At 54.6% G+C, this 15,401-nt stretch overlaps 1 protein-coding gene across 2 annotated transcripts in view; it reads right to left on the bottom strand.

Annotated features, from left to right (window-relative positions):
- TMEM240 (transmembrane protein 240) overlaps nt 1-15,401 on the bottom strand; it is a 23,877-nt gene extending 8,476 nt beyond the window's left edge. Inside the window, exons 1-4 of one of the 2 annotated variants that reach the window (XM_074848434.1) lie at nt 15,272-15,341; nt 14,379-14,670; nt 14,033-14,139; nt 2,045-2,253 (exon numbers count right to left, since the gene is read on the bottom strand). In XM_074848434.1, coding sequence (XP_074704535.1) covers nt 2,045-2,253; nt 14,033-14,139; nt 14,379-14,435 — 373 coding nt within the window. In that variant the 5' untranslated portion in view covers nt 14,436-14,670; nt 15,272-15,341. Of the gene's footprint in view, nt 1-2,044; nt 2,254-14,032; nt 14,175-14,378 lie in introns of both variants that reach the window. The other variant, XM_074848436.1, reaches the window with a different exon arrangement.

Raw genomic sequence — 15,401 nt, 5'->3', positions numbered from 1 at the left:
TTCTTTCTTTAGAAGGAAACTTTAGCTTAGGTACTCATTCAACAAAGAAATAGGTCTCCTTTCTGCTCATTGCCTTTAAAATGACTGGATTTGCATAGATTTGAATGAATTGGAAATACCTAAAAGTTCAACATTCATTATTTTGCTCCAAATCCCCCAGTGATTTTTCAGCCTGTCTTCAGTGAAATGTGCCCAGCACAGCACACAAGGGCACTGTTTGCTCTGTGGACAGAACAGTTCAATGCATGTAAAAACCTTTCCTGGGAAGATCATGTCCTGTTGCACAGTAGATGCTGGAAACCTCACCTCCAGATTAGACAAGGAGGGCTTCCAGGGTCTCTTCTACCACACGTTGGTTTGTGAGGACACAGGGTGGTTGTTAACAGAGCAGTGCAAGCACACAGCTATGGAACAACCAACCTGGTTCACGAGCAGACGGGTCCCGTGTCGCTGGTGCAACACCACTAAGACAGCACTAAGAGACAATGTCTCAGGGCAGAGGGGGTGTCAGCCGTCTGCATCGTGAAAGCGGCACTGCCAGGGGCTTGCTAAGGGGAGAAAAAGCTGGGTGCAAAGTAATTCTGCATTCATTTTCAGAAAAGATGTATCTGCACAGTATATTGCACCATTGGCCAAGCCTTTCTTAAAGCCTTAGAATATGCATACACAGGGAGAAAAGAAACGACAGAGAAAAGATTGTTCAGCTTAAATACTAAATTAACTACTAGCATTACCCTTAATTACTACAAATAAAAATCTACACCATATCCATTCCCAAGAAGGTAGGTTCGATGGCAATACCATGTCTCTAGCTCACGGCTCCACAACGAAAGGCAACAGCTCTGAAGAACAATATTGCTGTACTCCCTACAGCATCTCACCCAAGGATGGCTCCTGCCAGCCCTGCTGACTCCACAAGCGCTGAGGAGATCACGGCCACAGGTGCTCTGATCAAAGCCGGGTCTCACGGCCTCCAGCCTGGCTCACTACCCTCGAGCTCACTGACAGTCAGCCTTCTGCTTGGGAAACGACAGCACACAGCCTCAGGAGACTCCTGAGTCAGAAACTGCTCAAGCAGGCTGCTGGGGATTTGGGAAGACTAATGAGAAATTAATATCGTTTTGATCTGAGTTTTTAGAAAGAGACAGTCCACTTCCCTAATTAGAATTTCTTACAGGTTTACAGATAAATCTTTATCTTGCTCGCTCTCCTTTTCCTCCGAGCTGTAATTTAACAGACACCATCAGTGAGAGTTAGAGAGACTCAGATGTGTAGGTACAGTGTTATGGAATTTCAAGTCATTTGCTATTTGAATAGTTTTTCTGTCTTTATTCCCCTCCAACACTTCAAGTCCATGGAATGTCCATGCTGAGAGAGCAAAGAGGGGCAAGAGAGGCTCTCTGAAGGAGATCTGTTGGTCGTTCTCAGGATGTTAGTCCACGATGCTAAGCTAACTGGTCCAAAGACTCACTCGTATGGCTAATACTTTTCCCTGTGGGGCTACTGGAAAAGACTTGACACATCTGGAACAGCAACAAGGATGGGGAAACCTCAGCTGATGCGTCCCTGACACAACACAGAGGTGTCTGTCATTGTCATCACATTGACACAAGTTTATACAAACAACGAGAGGCTGCACTCCATAAGCATGTGCCTGGCTGCAAATTATATGCACAGAAAAATCCAGATTTCAGGGAAGTTTTGTCTGGCCTGAAAATATTCTGCCCACATGTGCAGACATACAACCACCATCTGCCAGCCTGCCTACGGGTAAACATGTTGCTTTCCATCAAACACCCCTTTGCACCAACACATACTTTACACTTCCCAAAGCAGAGCCCTCCAGCCTAGGCTCCTCGGCTGGCTCCTTCCACACAAACATTCCTGCTGGTGTAAAGAGAGCTGGGCTACAGCTGGTCAGGCCGGTGCCAAATCCACGTGGGACAAACGCTGCGAGGCTTTTGGCCTCCTCCTTCTCCACCAACCTCAGAGGACAGGGCGAGGGATTGAGGGAAGAGAAGGGAGCCCGTGGGGCTGCACTTACCATACCGTCGGCTAGTTCTCCAGGCTCGCACTGCATAATGGAGAACCCCATCCATCCACACCAGAAACCAGCTTATACAAAAGCCCAGCAAAAGTCCCAGCATCAGATCAATCTCTTGCTTGGTTACATTGTCAGTCACAAAGTAATTCTCCGAGGAGTCCACCACTGACTGATCCCCATCATATGGAATAACATAATGGACATGATGCCTGTTGCAGGGAACAGAAACAGGGAAAAGCATCAGTGGAGAAGAGCAGAGTACCTTTTCCATCCAGAACCTGCTCTTGTGGCCAGGGGCTGGTTTAACACCATTCCTTCGAGTTTCTACCAACATCCCTGGGAGCAGAAGTGCTGTCTTGGCTTTTTGTGCTTATGTCAGCAGAGGAATTGGCAGAGAGTGAGGTAGGAAAGTATAGAAACCTGAACCCAAGCCTGGAGCTTGTGTCGCATTCCTGACACAGGCTCTCTGTGCTTAAGTTCATCATCTGTAAAACGGAAGATAATATTAAGGACAGCATGAGGTTGGAGTGGTCACCCCCCCCCCCCCCCCCCCGAGACATAAAGGGCACTACTGCCGTCCTGCTCGCAGGCAGAGGGCAATAACACTGCTCCTGGGAGTGCACACAGTCTGAGAGCGCAGCCGTGTGGCCCTGCAAGTGCGACTGTAACCTCCTGCCTCACAGGAGCTGGAGAAGTCCTCTGCTATGCAGCACTGCCAGTGCCAGCAGCTTCGTGGCACTTCTCCGGAGGTGTGATGTTCTGCTTAATGTCCCATCTCTCAGAGTAAAACGAGAATCGTCTCATTCACATATTAGAGCAGCACATGTTTACAGCCCCAGAGGAAACACCTGAAAGCACGCCTTGAATTCATCCTCAGACAGGAGATGGCAGAGACCCTGCAGAGTATCACCCCTGGACAAGTCCTGCAACCTCTAAAACCATCTCAAGTTCTCCTACTGCATGACTGGGGTGGGTTGGGAAGCAGCGTCTCACCCTCCTCAAGGAACAGGCAGCAATTACCGCCTGTGGCAGATGGCAAGAAATCTCTCCGAGCACAGGAGCAGGCAGCAAGCCTCCCCTCAGCGCCCCGAATGCCACCCGGGGTGAACCTCACAGCTCCCTCCTGCAGCACTCTGCCTCAGGAAAGTCTCCCAGCCTGGCGCTGCAGCCTGCCTCCCACCTCATCCCACCCTTCATCTCTTCCTGGGGACGCGGCCAGAGGCCTGGCCTGACCTTGCATCGTAGTCAGTCTCCAAAAAAAAAAAAAAAAGCCATCAGCTTAGTGCTGTCCCCAAAGAGCCCAGCACAGAAGCGCAGCAGATGCGCTGCCTGCTGCCATGCACAGTGGCGTGCAGTGGGGAGGGCGGCTGTGCCACAGCCTGCCAGGCTCCGGGGAGGGATGCAGGACTCTGGAGCTCTCAGGGACTTACGTCTCTCTCAGGGGTCCCGGAGAGGCTGGCCCCATACCTTGTGCCAGAAGGACAAGTAGGTTCATTTGTGCAATGAGAGGCTGGAGACCAAGCTTGGGATAATGCTGAACTGCTTGAAAGACCCTGGTTAACTTGGGAAAAACAGGAAAATGGCAGGGGTGGAGTGAGGGAGTTGTAGAGTAGAAAAAAATAAGGCAGGGCTGTGGGGGCTGAATGGGAGGGGACCAGCTGTGACAGGTTTGCTGAGCATGTGGGATAGGAGGATCCCAGATGACAGTGGATGCAGGATGCAAAGCAAAACTGGAAGCAAGCTGCTCTGGAGCCTCTGCATCGGCTTTAAACAGCTCTTAACCTTCCCTGAGAGCAGCCAGGAGCCATGAGGCTGCCCGGGCTCTGTGCTTAGCCATCCTGCCTCCTCCCACTGCCTGATTTGGAGGCAGGCGCTGCTTGGGCAGGTGCTGTCACTGCTGCCAGGGAGCCCAGGAATGGCCAGGCAGCCAGGGCGAGGTGTGCTCAGCAGCCCCACGTGCCCGCCAGCACCGCGGAGGTTGCGTGCATCAGCCCACCGCGACAGTCCTGGCACTGCAGCACAGACGCAGCACCGGTGCTCCCAGCTCAAGGTCAGGGCACAGTTGCATGGGCTCCCCCCAGCATCGCCCACCCCCAGCAGCATCACCGACACTCACGGCCCTCCCACATCCACGCCCTGCTCCCACAAGCAGGAGAGGAGGCAATCGCTGGAGACCTCTGAATATGCATGAGGTGCAGGTTGCTCAATAATCATGCCTGAGAAACGTCCAAATATTTACACAAACAAACCTCCACTCAAAGGAACCTACTGAAAACAGCCCTAATCTCAGCAATGACTTAATGGAGGCCACCTGCACCAGAGGCACCAGCTCCCAGCAGATCAAGGCATATAGGGCTGGGGTACAACCCGGTGCCGTGGCATGTGGGGGGTGGAAAAGGCTGCGTGGGTGGGAAGCCCATCCAGCCAGGCTCCTGCTGCCTAGTACTGCTCCCCATTCCCATTCAGCAAAGGCCCCAGTCCTAGGGACCAGACTGGGCCAGTAACATCCAGGCCAGCTCTGTTGGCAGCTCAGCGTGACCTGAGGCTAAGGGCAGGCCCTGCTCATGCCTCCTCTTGCTGGAGGGTTTGTAACCAGAGATTTTTTTCCCTCCTTTGGCTAGGGAAAATCTACGGGGCAGAGGGTGTGTGAGGGAGGGTTTCCCAAAAAGGGAGCTCTTATTCAAGAATGGGAGGGTTCCCATTAATTTTGTGAACACTGCCAAGAAGCTCTGCAGAAGGGGAAAAGCAAGCCTCACACATAGCTCCCATGTGCCATGCTTCCCCAGCCACTGCCAGGGCTACCTGGCAGGCCCTTAACTTACTCCCTTTTGCTTCTTGCAGTACAGAAACGGCCTAAGGGCTGAGTCCACAAACACCTCCAGAAACCTAGACTCCTTGAAATGATCAAGAACTTGAGTGCCTCAACAGGAGCTGGTATGTACCTATCTCCTCTGCATCGTGTCACAACCACAGGGCTAAAGCTTCCCCATGCAGAGCAGCACTAGCACACAGCCATCTCTGGGGCTGAGAGAAGCAAAACTTCACAGACACATCAAGGACAGACCCATTCTGAGGAAGCAAGTGCAGACCTCCCTCCACACACGAGGTGGTTTTCACGGAGGGTCTCAGCCCTGCACCAGGAGAGAGTCCTGGAGTACACTCCTGCCACTGCCAAACTTCCCCCAGCCCTCAGGAGCAGGGACGTGCCTGTAGCACTCACACATGTGCACACACACACACACCCCCTGCCCCGTGCAGCACAGCCAGCACTGCAGTAACATGGGACACAGCACTCTCCTCGCGCGCTTCACAAGAGGTTTTTCCTACCACACAGGCTGCTTTCTTCACAGCTCTTGTTCTCTGCTTGCAGGGCCTTGAGGGAAGGGACACAGTCACCTCTTCCCTGCCTTGTCCCTCTCCTCAGCGCAGGCTGACTCTGCACACTGCAGTGGGATCTCCTCCAGCTCTCCCAGCTCCCTGTAGTCATCACTGGGCTAAGCCGCACCTTGGGGGCAGCAGTAAGGGTCTGACACTCCTTTTGTGCTTGCAGCTCCCTTTCCACGTGCAGGGGACTGTCCCCAGAGTCCAGACTCAGAGGTGAAGTCCCTGTTTCTGCCCTGTAGCTTCCATAAAAAAATCACAGAATCACAGAAGCGTTGAGGTTGGAAAGGACCTCTGGAGGTCATCTGGTCCACCCCCAGCTCAAGCAGGGCCACCCAGAGCCAGTTGCCCAGGTTCATGTGGCATTGAAATATCGCCAAGGAGGGAGACCACAACCTCCCTCAGCAAGCTGTGCCAGGGCTCAGTCACCCTCACAGTGAAAAAGTGTTTCCTGATGTTCAAGCAGAAGCTCCTGGCTTTCAGTTTGTGCCCGTTGCCTCTGGTCCTGTCACTGGGCACCACTGCAAAGAGCCTCACTCTGCCGCCTTTACACCTTCCCTTCGTGTATTTACATACATTGATAAGGTCCCCCCAAGCTTCCTCTCCTCCAGGCTCCACAGCATGAGTCAAGACCTCTGTAGGTCACACAGATCTCAAGGCTGCAGATGGAGTGGAACAGACAGAAAGGCAACATAACCAGCTCTGGGATGCAACTGAAGTTGTCAACAACTATTTTCAATACAATGGCTCTAATGTGGCTGCACCAGCACCTCTGCACAGCCATGAGCCATAAAGGCACCTCTCAGACAGATAACGGAGGGAGGAGGCTCCAGGAAAGGATGGCTGGTGGAACCTTTTCTCACGTGTGTGGGCTGGGCACACAAAGTGACCACTGGCCTCCAGCATTCCATAAGGAGGGATTCCGTCCCCACAGTATCCCCGTGCCAGCCCTTTGGCTGCACAGCCTGAAGTGCTGCGGGACAGCCATGCCCAGGGAGAAAGGAGTCAGTCGGTCCTGCGAGCCACCAAGAAGTCCAAAGACGATTCATGCGAGGCAAAATTCAACAGAAAGCAAAAACTTTGACCTCTCTGGATTTGGCAACATCATTTCCCAAGTATCAGAAATCAAAGTTGGATCCCAGGTGCAAATTTCCTTAAAAGAAAAGCCTCCTGTCTCTAAAGCCCCCCAGGAAAGCACTTGGGGCCCTGCACCACCACCTTCCCGGCAGCTTTTGGGAACCCTGAGTTCTCAGAGTACTTCTACGCAGTGGAGATGCCAGCGCTATGTTTCCACTCTGTAGAGTTTTCTGGAAAGGGTTTAACAAAGCTCAAGGAAGATTAATTTTTCCCACCAGTGCAACAGTTGGGAGATCTGGGCTGCAGGGATTTTTATGCTTTGTTTTGGCTTAACCAGATTGAGTAGTGCCACTGAGATGGGGAGGAGAACAGGGACAGACCCCCAGAAGTTTTCTGTTGCAGCTCAAGTCCTTGGGGATGTTACAGGACTGATTCAGAGACACTGGCACATCAGCACAGCACGTTATTAATAGTGTGCAAAGGTCCAGGGTCCCCACCGCATATCGAGGGAATTGGAAACTGGAACGTGGCCTGGATGGCTCTGGGGGCTGGATCCAGTGAGGGAACGCATCACCTCTAAGCTGAGCATAATGTGGGTGCAGCAAGGCACCACCAGCTCCACACCACTGCACTTCCAGGGAGGACAGACAGTGCTGGAGACCAGGCTCTGGCGGGGCAGCTCCTCAGAGCAAACGCTTTTGGCCAAACCTTGTTTTCAGAAACGTGGCTGTCCAGGGGCTGACATAACCCTCCAGCCAGGGCCTGTTTCACCAAAGACCTGTGAGAAGAGATGAAAATCACCTTCAGCCTTGCACCACCTTAGCCAGCAGTCAGAGACTGATGTGGGTGTGAGGACTCGGGGCTTCACAGCACCCTCAGCTGTGAGGGAGCTGTCACAAAGTGCAGGTGGTCCTCAAAAGGTAAACCCATGTCCTGACCATGTTTCTTTACAAGAAAAAGATGTACCAAAGAACCTGAGGGCCAAATCCTGGGCAGTTCAAGCTGGTATCAGTTGTCACAACATTAACCTATTAGGTTAATCATGCACCACCCCAGTTCTTGCGCTCTGCACTTTCAGCCACACTCAACAGCCATGCCCCTCCTTCATATGGTGGAGCTTCTACGGGAAGCAGATGTAATTGTAGGAAAAGAAAGGTAACCATGCTTCAGGCCAGAAACACCCTCAAAAGCAGGAGGGTCTGGAGATCACCAGCAGCTGCTCTCCTGAAGCAAGCGAGAGACTGGATTTGCTGATCCGTCCCCAGCTAGACAGCACCTGGCTCAGGTGAGAAGCTGAAGCTGCTGGGCAAAGGGAGCACAGTGTCTGTGTCTGTGCACGTGTGCTTACCCCGTCCCCCTTCCCAGGCTTTGTGGCAAGGGGGAAGCTCTCCTCTCCTCTCCTCCCTCCCAGGGCAAGCAGTGCCATGGCTGGAGCAGAGCCTTGGCCAGCACGGCTAGGAAGTTTTGCTACAGAGCTGCCCAAAGCGCTATTGTCCCTTCCAGTGACCTTGCGTGTGTGCTGGCTGCTGCAGCCAAAGCACAGCACGGGAGCCTTTAAAAAAGCACCACGGATCTGTCGTTTGAAATGCACAGAGCCCGTCACTGCCTCTACACTTTCCCCTTCCCCCTTGGCTGGGGATGTCTGCACCGGCTCAGCTTCCTTTTGAGCAGGTGTCGGTCTCAGTCGGTGGCAGACATGTCACATCTCCCAGGCTCACATTGCAGCTCTCACAACCTGGCTGGAGCGGCCCATTCCCCACCTCCGGCTGCAGCAGGATTTGGGGGAGCATGGCTTACCCTGCCTTGCTGGCCAGCCCCCAGGCACAGCCCCCAAGGCACGCCCTACACAGGGGCTGCAGCAGAGCCTCCCCGTTCTGCATCCCTGTCTGACCTTGCAGCCTCTCCCCAAACATGCCAAACAGCCCAGCACCTCTCGGAGCCATTCCCAGCAAAGCCAGTCTGCAGACTGGTGTGGGTGGCACCATTGCACAGGTGAAAACATCTCCCCGGGTCCCTTCGTGCTGTAGCAGCTACCAGAAGCCCAAGAAAGGCCCGGTGGTCTCCGGTACTGGGCAATGAGCCCTCCCAGCCTCCCAGCACATCCACAGAGGATCTGGGGACAGAGGGGTTTAATGACTTTTCCAGAGTGGCTGGGAAAGGAGGAAACAGAGCAAAAATGTATTCTCTGTGTACCTCCCGACAGCAGTGCTCTAGTGTGGGAAATTGGTCTGTCCCTCCTCTGAGCTCAGAGAGAAGCATTTGGCCCCTCACAAACAGAACCTGGTGAGCAGCATTATTCAAACCCACGCTGCCACAAGACAACCCTGCTCCAGCACCACCAGCCATCCCCCTGGTCACTGGTGCTGCCAGTGACCCCAGCACCGGGACAGAGCCCCAGCCAGCAGCCACCTCGCCCATCCCCACCCCGTGCCCAGCCACTCTCCCGGGAAGCAGCCCATTGCACTGCAGGGTCTCCATGCATCAGGAGAGCTCCAGCATCGCCCTGCCATGAGCCTTTCCCTCCTGGATCAGAGCCCAGCGAAAGCACGCGTCCCTCGGACAGGAAGAGCTGACTTGAGGGTTGGCCGGGCCCCCAGCTCTGCTGCAGGGTATTGGCACCCAGGTAAGGCTGACAGCCCTTTCTAACCCCGCTCATGGGGGGAGACTTTGGCTGGGAGGGACAGACTCACCCAAGGTCACTCAGAAGGTCAGTGGCAAGGAGAATTCATGCCAGAGCTCCTGAGGTCCCTGTCCTTTCCCAGACGGGGGCTTTTCCAAGCCCCCCCAGGGCTGTTTTGACGGGTCCTTGCTCCGTGCAGGTGTCATCTGTTCTCTCCAACACACCCTGCCTCCACCGACGCCCTTTGGTGTTTTTCCTTTGCATGACATCACCCAGCTCCTGATCTGCTGCCAGCTCTCTGCTTCCAGAGAGGACCCTTTACTGGCTGGGACAGAGACATTCGGACCAGGGTAGTGCTGCACTTCTACTGTCCTCCATAGCCCTGCTCTCCCCTGGGCACAGGTAGCTCCCAAGGAGGTAGGACCAGAGGGGCTGGGCTGCCTCCATGCAAACAGGCCCCAACATAGTGATTTGGACAGCCTGAATATCTCCACATGCCGAGGACAGAGTGCCAAGCTCCCCCAGGAATCTGCTCCAGCAGGCACATTCCTGCATGGCATCGACAGGAGCCAGCAGGAGTGTAAATGTGGCTGTCACCCCTTCTTCCTCCAGCAAGAAGGCAGATGTTAAGAGAGGAACAGTCCCTGTCATACCAGGCGTGCGGGTGCAGGCTCAGTATCAGCACCAGGTGCCAGGGCCAGCCCTGTCTCTCTGCTGATGTTCTCACTCCGTGCACCACCACTACACCAGCTTCCCTTCCCCAGCTACTGGCAGGGCTGTTTTCCCACTGAACAGCTGTAGATGCACTTTGACTGGCCTCAGGGGCTCTGGCAGCTTTGCCCTCCTTGGCTCTAGTGCTGTCAGCAGGGCAGCGAGTGGGAAAGCACCAGCCCAGCCTGGCAGCACAGATGAGCACGTCTGTCTGCTCCCCGCCCAGCCCACAGGACCATCCGTGTCAGCTCTCAGAGCGGGACCCCTCCTGCAGCAAAGGGACTGTCCAGCCCAGGCTCACTCAGACTGAAAAGAGTGTCTCGATGGATGTTGCCACAAATAGGCATCAGCCTTGACAACCTGTTTCTTCGCACTGGGCGGGAGGAGGACAGCTTGCTTGTGCAGCTCCAGACACGTTACCTCCCAGCGCCGCTCGGCCAGCCAGCCGAGGGCTCTGGTCCCTGCCACCACAGGCCGTGGCTGAAACCTTTGCACAGCACAGCCTTCATGAGCCCCCTCTCCATTTTCCTGTGTGCAGCAAGAGGCCCCAACTCCCTTCTGACACCACCCAAAAAGCACCTGCCAGGGCCCAGCAGAGTGAGGTCACACTCGCCTCAACAAATTGCTGCCTTGCTCCTGACAAAGTGATAAGCATCAGCTTCAGCCCCAAACAGCCCTGGTGACCCTGACCCCCCCTGGGATGTGCACAGCAAGATCAGCCCCAACAGTGCCAAGTGTCCAGCGTTCAGCAGCGCCTGAAGATGGGGCTGGTTTTCTTCCCCAGATGTCTTGACCCCAGTGACTCCCCGGTCACTGCTAAGACACTGAGTGCTTCAGAACATGGGAAAAAAACAAAGTATAGTCCCCAGCTGCAGGAAATGAGGCCCTCTCCAGAAGGCAAAGGCATTTCAGGAAGAAGCAGGCAGGGTGCCATACGCTAGCACTCCCTTTCACTTCTCCTGGGACCTTCTAGCTTGGCTCAGTCCCCCACAGAGAAAGGAATAGGCAGAGTCCAGGGAAAGACACGTCACGGCCCATGAGGAGAGACGCCAGCGACAGACTCCATGCAACCTGAAGAGCTCTTTGAGCCAGAACAGTCTGCCCTCCTAGCCACGCACCCAGGCGATGCTAACGATCCTGGAGCCACCAAAATGTGGGCAGAGCCTGGGGCACCCCTGGGTACAGCTCATGCTCTTTCCCAGAAAGCGTGGCCAGAAACTAGTGAGGAGAGGGAGCTGGAAACATGGCCAGGCCCCCATCCCACTGCCAAGGGAGCAGAGATCTGGGCTGCGGATGCACTAATGACACACATCTGCCTGCTGTGGCCTGAGCCAGGAGCCAAACACCCAGGGCTGCCTGCAGCCTTCCCAGTCTTCTGGCTGGGAAGGGCAATCGAGCACCAAAGAGCAGGAGGGACAGCCAAGGGCTGAAGTCTGGGCTTTTTCCCTGGAGCCTTGCAGGGATGAGGTGGGACAGAGGCCTGGGAGGGGCAGAGCACGGAGCTCCAGATCCCCTGGCACCTGAGACACACACAGTCAGCCCTCGCTGCCCACAGCCCCCACCAGCAAGGCAACAGTTCCCAGCCCCTCACACTGACATAAGCTCAGTGCAGGTTCCGATTCCTGCTGGAGAGCACATCCTGCTCTACACTGGATGCCCAAGGCCAGGTACTCACAGTCCAGCCTGGGGTGCTTAGACATGGTAGACCATTCCTGGGGAAGAGGTCCACTCTGATACCCCAAGGAAGGGTGCAACCAGGATAGGAGAGTGGAAAGAAAACATTTCTGAATTAATTAGTTGGTGTGACTGACACTACAACTGAGGCTAGGGCAGGAGGGAAAAAGTCATCGCAGCAGCTCAGCCTATTGCACATAATTTATTCCATTTCCTCCTTCCCTTCCATTTCTGCAACATTTACTCATTTTCCCCATTCCTCCCTGCAACACACTGAACTGCAGCCAGTTCCCTCCTCCAAGGACTCCTTCTGGTTATCGGCAAATTAAGTCCTTTATCAATCCCTGGTACCACTGTTCACAACACACTCCAGGATGCAGCCTTGCCTGGTGCGAGGCAGAACTGCGTATGGCTCGTGCTCTCAAGGCCTGCACTCAGAGCACTTGGACAGCTGACAGAAAAAAAGGCCGAGGCACATTCAGCATCACCTGCCTTTTAAATCAGAGAACTCAAAACACCACCATTTGGGCAGCAGGTCAGAGCTCACGGTGAGGATCACAGACCAAACCCTAGCATCAGGCCAAAGTGCCGTAGTATAGGGATGCTTTGTGCAAGCGTCTCCCACCGCAGAGCATGAACACGTTGAAACCAATGCTCATGCACAAGAGCCCATGCCCAGGAGTGGAAACTGGTATGCTATTTCTGTTGGCAAGAGCCATTGCTTCTACATACCAAAGGCAACTGGTAAGCTTCCGCTTTTTGCCTCCTCTCAGATCCGTGCTTGACAATTTGGAAGCCGTTTTGTGCACTTTCTAAGAAATGACCTAACTATGTCTGGGGAGAGTGCCATGGCTAATTTATCTGCCTCAACAGCATCTCTGCAGACATACAGTTAGAGAAGAGAGGAGGGCCCCTGCCATCTCCTCAGACTTGGGCAGAAGGGACATTGCCAACACTACCAGTGAGAGCTGACACTCCTCAGTCGCTCCAGACGATGTTAAAGTCTATTACCAGCAGCCAATTTTCTCCACCACTGAACACAGCTCTGACAAGTAAAAAGAAAAATTGGTTGAAGGGGCAGAGGAAAACTCTTAAACTAGTGAAAAACAGCAAGAAGACTCAAAAAAATTACCCAAGAAAAAGCTAATCCCTGCCAAAAAAAGCAAAAGACACTGTGGATGTTTCTTGTCCACAGTCTTCCCAATTGACCTTAACAGAGAGGTGCCTGAGGTGCCCAAGGAGCCAGGTATTTAGGGTCTGCTTACTGGATCACTCAGGGCCTGGCTGCGTTTGGCCCTAGAGGTGCTGCTTGAGGCTTCTTCCCTGTTCTGCCACAGGACTCTAAGGAGGAACTGTGGGGAGAAAGGTAACGATCACCTTCGGTGAATGGAGCAGAGCGGAAGGGCAAAGCAGTTTCCCTTCACCCCGCTGTGCACATCCCAGTTTCAGCTTAGCTTCCACACCAGGGACACCAGAGGGATGCCACGCCTGGGAGCCAGGGGGCAGCCGGTTCCAGAGGCAGCTCAAAGAGGAGTAAAGCTCAATCTAAATGTTGGCTGTGGCAGGGGAGGGCACATCCTTTAGCTGGCACAGCCTCATGCTACTTTACTGTCCCCCAGACAAGAAACTCTCCAGCAGGCAGGGAGTAACCAGGCCCGAGAGGGGAACGAGGCCTCTAGAAGTGCAGAATAAGGATTCCTGACCACAGTCCCGTAGAGAGAAATTCACCTCCCCAAATCTCAGTCCCCAGGCTCTAACACAGAGACAGCCAAAGCCCAGTTGTGAGCTGAGCACCTCAGAGATCACACAGGACAAGAAGTGCAACGTTGTGTAGGAGAATTAAGCGCTGCCAAACAGCCGTGGAGAGAGGTAGGTATTTGTCCAGTCATAAACTTGCACACAGCAAAGGTGTTAGTCCTGGCACAGAATCCACCCTGATGCTCTCAGCTTACTAAACACTTCACAAAAGCACAGACCAGCTACCTCAGTGCGCTCTGTCCAGCATCATTACAACTCTCAGGAGAAAAGCCACAGAGCATTAAAAGCTGATCAAAGATTACAAAGCCTCAAAGCGACGCTGTCCTAGACAGCAACACTCCTTCCTGGACACAGATCCTCTCAGTTCTCCAAACCCCATTTCATTTAAGCCACGTAACCACCAACTGCAACACCCAGACCACAAACACAGCGAGAAACAACACAGCCCAGTGACAACAAAGGCAAAACGACAAGCGTTTAAACGAGTTACTCACTTTCCCGGGGCTCGCAGATGCACATACACAAGCATGCACACAAAGGAGAATAGACTTCCAGGCCCACAGAAAACTCTTCTTCCGGAAAACCAAAACCCCCCCTGTGTTCATGCAGGAGCTGCTGAGGAAGGTGAGACACAGCCAGAATGCAAAAATGGTAGTCCAGCCAGCAGCACCCTGCCACTGGCCACCACCTCTCTGTGCCTTTCCAATGAGATGGGGTGGGAAGGGGTTGGGGGGAGAGGTGAGAGAGATCTGATGCAGGTAACTTACCTTCCACAGTTGCAGTGACAAACTCGGTCTTCCCCTCTCAGATGCGGTAGGATGTAATTGTGAAATCTGTCCAACAACGCATTCATGTCCATCAAGCAAGCTATTGCCTGTAAGAGCCCATAACCAAGGCATCTGGTCAACTCTGGATGATGGAATAAAACATTGACTCTAGTTTGATTGCCAAAGACTGAAGCAGTCACAAAGAAAATAATCTTTGGTGTTTAACGGGGCGCACACACATGCACACACACGCATACACACACCGGGGTGCACAGGCTGAGGGGCAGTGCGGGGGGGGGGGGGGGGGGGGGAATGGAGGGGAGGGAAAAAAGCAAAAATCTCTTACCATAACGATAGAGGCGCCCAGGATCATGAAAATCATGGTGTTTGCATTCATGGACATCAATAGGGAATTGCCAGCGGTCGGGTCCGTCCGCCCCCGGGCCGCGGACAGCGAGCGGCGGCCGCGCTATTCCGCAGAGCTCGGCCCGGGGCGCATCGCGCTCAGCGCCCGCAGGCTGCGGTGCGGCGCGGCGGGGGGCGGCGGGGCACCCCCCGCACACACACACACACGCACTGCCCCCGTGCCGGGGATGCCTCGGGCTCCCTTGCCCTGCCCCTTTTATTTTTTTATTTTTCTAGGACAAACGTGACAGGTAAAAATAAAATAATAATAAAAAAATAATAAAAAAAAAATAAATCTCTCTATCTCCCCTTCCTCCGGCCTCTCCCCGGCCTCCGCCGAGGGAGGTGCGCCACGTCTCCGGGAGCGGGCACACACCGCCACAAGCACAGCCCTTCATGCAGCAACTGGAAAGCGAGCCAGCCAAAACCGGGGGGGTGGGGGGGATGGCTGGGGGAGGAGGAGGCAAGCTGCAAAAATCACCCAGTCCGGGGGAGCCTCATTGCATCCTCTTCCCCGACATCACCCCCCTCCCCATCGGTGCGAAAAAACAACAGGGAAAAAAAAAAAAACCCCAAAAAAACCACCCAACCGAATCCCAAATCACCACCATCACCCCCACACACACAAAAAAAAAATCCCCCCCCTCCCGGCTCGGGGCTGCGTGTCCCCGCTGCCCGGCTCCGTGCTGGAAGCCCCCGGCCCAGCCCCTCCCGGGCCCGGGTGGCTCCGCGCCGCCGGCTCTGCACGGGGAGGTCTGGGGGGGAGATGCGGGATGCAGCGGGGAGATGCGCCCAGGCAGAGCCGGCCGCCCCCTCCCCACCCCGGGCATTTACCTACGTGGGGAGGTGCTGCTGCTCCGAGCGCGGCTCATTGCGAGCGGCAGCCGCGGCGGCAGCGCTGCGGCCCGGCCCTTGCGGGGCTTCCCCCCGCCTCGCAGCTTTTCCCCAGCCAAGCCCCGGCAGC

This window comes from Strix aluco, chromosome 22 (assembly GCF_031877795.1).
Source record: "Strix aluco isolate bStrAlu1 chromosome 22, bStrAlu1.hap1, whole genome shotgun sequence".
Taxonomy (NCBI): domain Eukaryota; kingdom Metazoa; phylum Chordata; class Aves; order Strigiformes; family Strigidae; genus Strix; species Strix aluco.
This window is presented reverse-complemented; position numbering and strand designations above follow the sequence as displayed.